Here is a 3,666-nt window from a genome sequence, read left to right as displayed (position 1 = left end):
ACGTACTTGAGGAGCAAAAATGTAAACTTGGTATCCTAGGAAATGCTGTTAAAAGTACAAATGTAAATAAATAGACATTTCACTCTGACGTTAAAAGTTGATTATGGCCCTGTTATTCGTTTAATTCCACTGGACGGCGATTTCTAAAACAACGGTTAGAAAAACAGAACCGGGTTAGTTTTGTCACGGTAAGACATCGTCGAATCAATAACAAGCCGAAGCGAGCCATTAGCAATTGAAAAATACTTGTTCGGAATGTCTAAGAATACCACAGTCAAATGTTCAGTTCCAGCTTAATTGAGTGTATATAAAGTTCATATGACACTGACTGCAACTCGTTTTGACAATTCACCCGGCGGCTTGCCTTTCTGAAATATTTTGTTCAATATTTACAGATGTTGTTGGGTTTATCAAATACAAAGCGACACGAAGTATGCGAGGACATTTGATCTGTCGGCCCGCGAACGTATAAAAAAGGAACCACACGCACACACGTTGAAAACTCTAAGTGGTGAATGAATGATGGAGAAATGACAGTTTTATTCGAGATGTATACGATTATAACGGGGATGTATTTATTGACGAATCGCGTCGCTTTAGTTGAAGTATGTGCGTGAAAAGGGTTCACCTTTCACATACAATTTTAGTACGACCCGTGAGTTGGGTTCTACATATACACGTCTTTCGTATTCAGTATACAATGCAATGTATAGGTCGCCTCCTAGGGTGAGAACGACTTGTAGAGAACCACACGACCCATAACCTATGAGCGGCGTGCTCTTTCTCTCTCGTCGTGTATCATCGTATGATGTATGTTAAATTACCGCAGGCTGAAGGCAATATTTAACATCCCATAAAACTGATCCGAAGTCTGAATATCTCACGAGGAATATATCTATATATATCTTGAACAGGCAACATTGGCATGTTTTGAAAATATACAAACTTAGAAATGCGAATTTTGGGGAAACACATTAGAAGCGCGAAACGAGCGTTTATCAAGTGCCACATTTTTTACCAAAATGCATCATTGTTCATTAACAGATTTAAAGCTTCAACATACTTTGTTTTCTCAAAGACTTAAGGGAGAGGGGGGGACCCGACCTTGGTTGTGTAATTATTCATGAATTTCTTCTCTTTTCGTTTTAGATTCAGTGTGCTAACGACAATAGCTGCAATCGTCAAGAGTTTTGCCACGGCGGTGAAGGTCATAAAATATGTCTGCAGTGTCGGCGCCAACGTCGCCGTTGCCATAGGGACGGAATGTGTTGTAATGGTCACGAATGTAGAAGAGGAGTATGCAGATCACGTGATTCACGTGGGAGCTATGAGAGGCATGTATCAAGCGAAGAAAGCATTTCTCAGAACACAAAAGACGATATAAATCGAGGTATGTCGAAGATAATAATTATCTTACTTTTTTTTGTTCACTAAAACTAAAAAAATGAAAATAGGCTTACTAGATTTCAAACAATTATATAGAAAATGACATGTGCAGATTTCATTCTCGGGTTCCATCCTTCGAGGATTACAAATTCGATCTCAGACATCAGCTAGTATTTTTTCCTACGTTTTTATGACTTTTCCTCCATTGTTTTACACCATATAAATGGAACAACCTAAATACTTTTCAATGTCAAGTTTGCTCTGTGTATTTTAGATAATGATGTTTCAAGCCGTCCATAAAAGTAACGATGAACTTTGTAATTAATTGTTGTGTCGATTTTAGAAACATCAAATTTTATCGGCCGGGAACCCATTTAAACGTACTCGGGAAGAAAATGGAAAAAATATGCAACCCTTTAAGTTTTCACGAAATACATTGGACAATGATTATGTGCAGAGAGTCTCTCTAAATTTTTTTCCTTTTTGGCATTTTCCCACCGATTTCAGCAAATGATCCTTATTTTTGTAATCCTTTCCCGTAACTAAGCTTATTTTGAAATATTCAAACCTTCTCCAACACTAAGTATCATAGTCTGAGCACAAAGTTGATTAACTCATCCTTAATGGTTATTTTTCAGCGCACGAGGGCGCTACCTGCCGCCACGAAAATGACTGCATGACGGGACTGTGCTGTGCGAATCACTTCTGGGCGAAGATCTGTAAACGCATCTTGGACGAGGACGATGTTTGTACAAAGGACAACAAACGACAGAGATTGCCGTCTTTTGATCGTTGTCCGTGTCAGGATGGACTTGTATGTAAAAGAGAGCCCTCTGGACAAACGAGGCTCCATACATGCCAACGTAAAAAGCATCGGACATGATGACCCAGAACATGCAATTAGTCTTCTAACTCGCTCTTAGATGTAATATAGAACATGACACGCTATAATTGCATTGCATTGTGTGTGCTAGCGTGTTATTAAAATGTGTATTATATTCCACAGTCGTTGCACGTGAAGTGGACGTTTGAGAAATCAGAACTGACACTTAAGTAATTTCGTATATTATTGGAATACCAGTTTTCCAAATTGTTTATTGAAGTTGCTTGTTTACGTGACTATATTTGGCTTACATTTAACGACAGGGGATTCACATTTGAATTCCCCAGACATCTTAATCGTTAGTAATTCAATAAATCAAAATATTGGATTTTGTTTTCAAAGAATGAACGTTCTATGTATGAGTATACCGCATCAATTTTATGGGTATATCTAGCGAATTAAGTTGAACTGAGAATGCATCTCAAGTAAGATTGACTGTGTAAAACGAAGGATGTGGCTGTAGTTTTTGTACAACATACACACCAGTGTGTGCATTATCTCTTTGATTTACCGTAATTCGACGTATTGAGTAAGCCTGGTAGTAAATTGTTTTGGATTTGTCAAACTACTATGACTTGTTTATATAAGCTTAGAAAATTACTGTTTACGTTCTCGGTGTTGTACACTGCTCTTAATGGCTTGTGAAGCATGTGTGTGCATGTGTGTGTGTGTGTGTGTGTGTGTGTGTGCGCGCGCGCGTGTGTGTGTGCGTATGTGTGTCTGTGTATGTATGTATGTATGTATGTATGTATGTATCAATGTATGTATGTATGTATGTGTGTGTATGTATGTATGTATATATGTGTGTATGTATGTATGTATGTATGTATGTATGTATGTATGTATGTATGTATGTATGTATGTATGTATGTATATGTATCAATGTATGTATGTATGTATGTATGTATGTATGTATGTATGTATGTATGTATGTATGTATGTATGTATGTATGTGTGTAAGCATGACCTTACGATTGTACAAATGTATGTATTTTTTTTTGTTCGTTTAAAAATTCTATACTTTCATTTATATTTTATTTCATAAGCAGTGTACCTAAATCTTGATTGTAAATATTTTCAGTTTAGAAAAAAAGGAAAATAAAGCCATCTTCAATAGTGTATTTGTCTTCATGTGATTTTATAGTTACGTACCGGTATGTGTATATTTACAACTTTACAATTTTCAACAGTGTACCTTTTTTCCAACTTGGAGTGCTATATGGAGCAACTCTACGGTGCTAATTCAGTGCACGTTAAAGTGTACTAATTTACACGTACTACACATATCGAAAGAAAATAGAATCAAGAGCGACTGTCGACAATCTGGAAATAAATCATCGCTGAGGCCAATTCATTTACACGATTTTAAAAGAATCATGATAAAAATCAGAATAATT

The 3,666-nt window shown here is 36.6% G+C and overlaps 1 protein-coding gene across 1 annotated transcript in view; it reads left to right on the top strand.

Moving 5' to 3' along the window:
- The window catches only part of LOC144452462 (dickkopf-related protein 1-like), a 4,649-nt gene extending 1,725 nt beyond the window's left edge, over window positions 1-2,924 (top strand). The window contains exons 2-3 of the mRNA XM_078143560.1: window positions 1,150-1,390; window positions 2,025-2,924. Coding sequence (XP_077999686.1) covers window positions 1,150-1,390; window positions 2,025-2,269 — 486 coding nt within the window. The 3' untranslated portion in view covers window positions 2,270-2,924. The remainder of the gene's footprint in view (window positions 1-1,149; window positions 1,391-2,024) is intronic.
- The last annotated feature ends 742 nt before the right edge of the window (window positions 2,925-3,666 follow it).

Source organism: Glandiceps talaboti, chromosome 22, assembly GCF_964340395.1.
Source record: "Glandiceps talaboti chromosome 22, keGlaTala1.1, whole genome shotgun sequence".
Classification (NCBI taxonomy): Eukaryota; Metazoa; Hemichordata; class Enteropneusta; family Spengelidae; genus Glandiceps; species Glandiceps talaboti.
The sequence above is the reverse complement of the archived record's forward strand: the minus strand, read 5'-3'. Positions and strand labels throughout refer to the sequence as shown.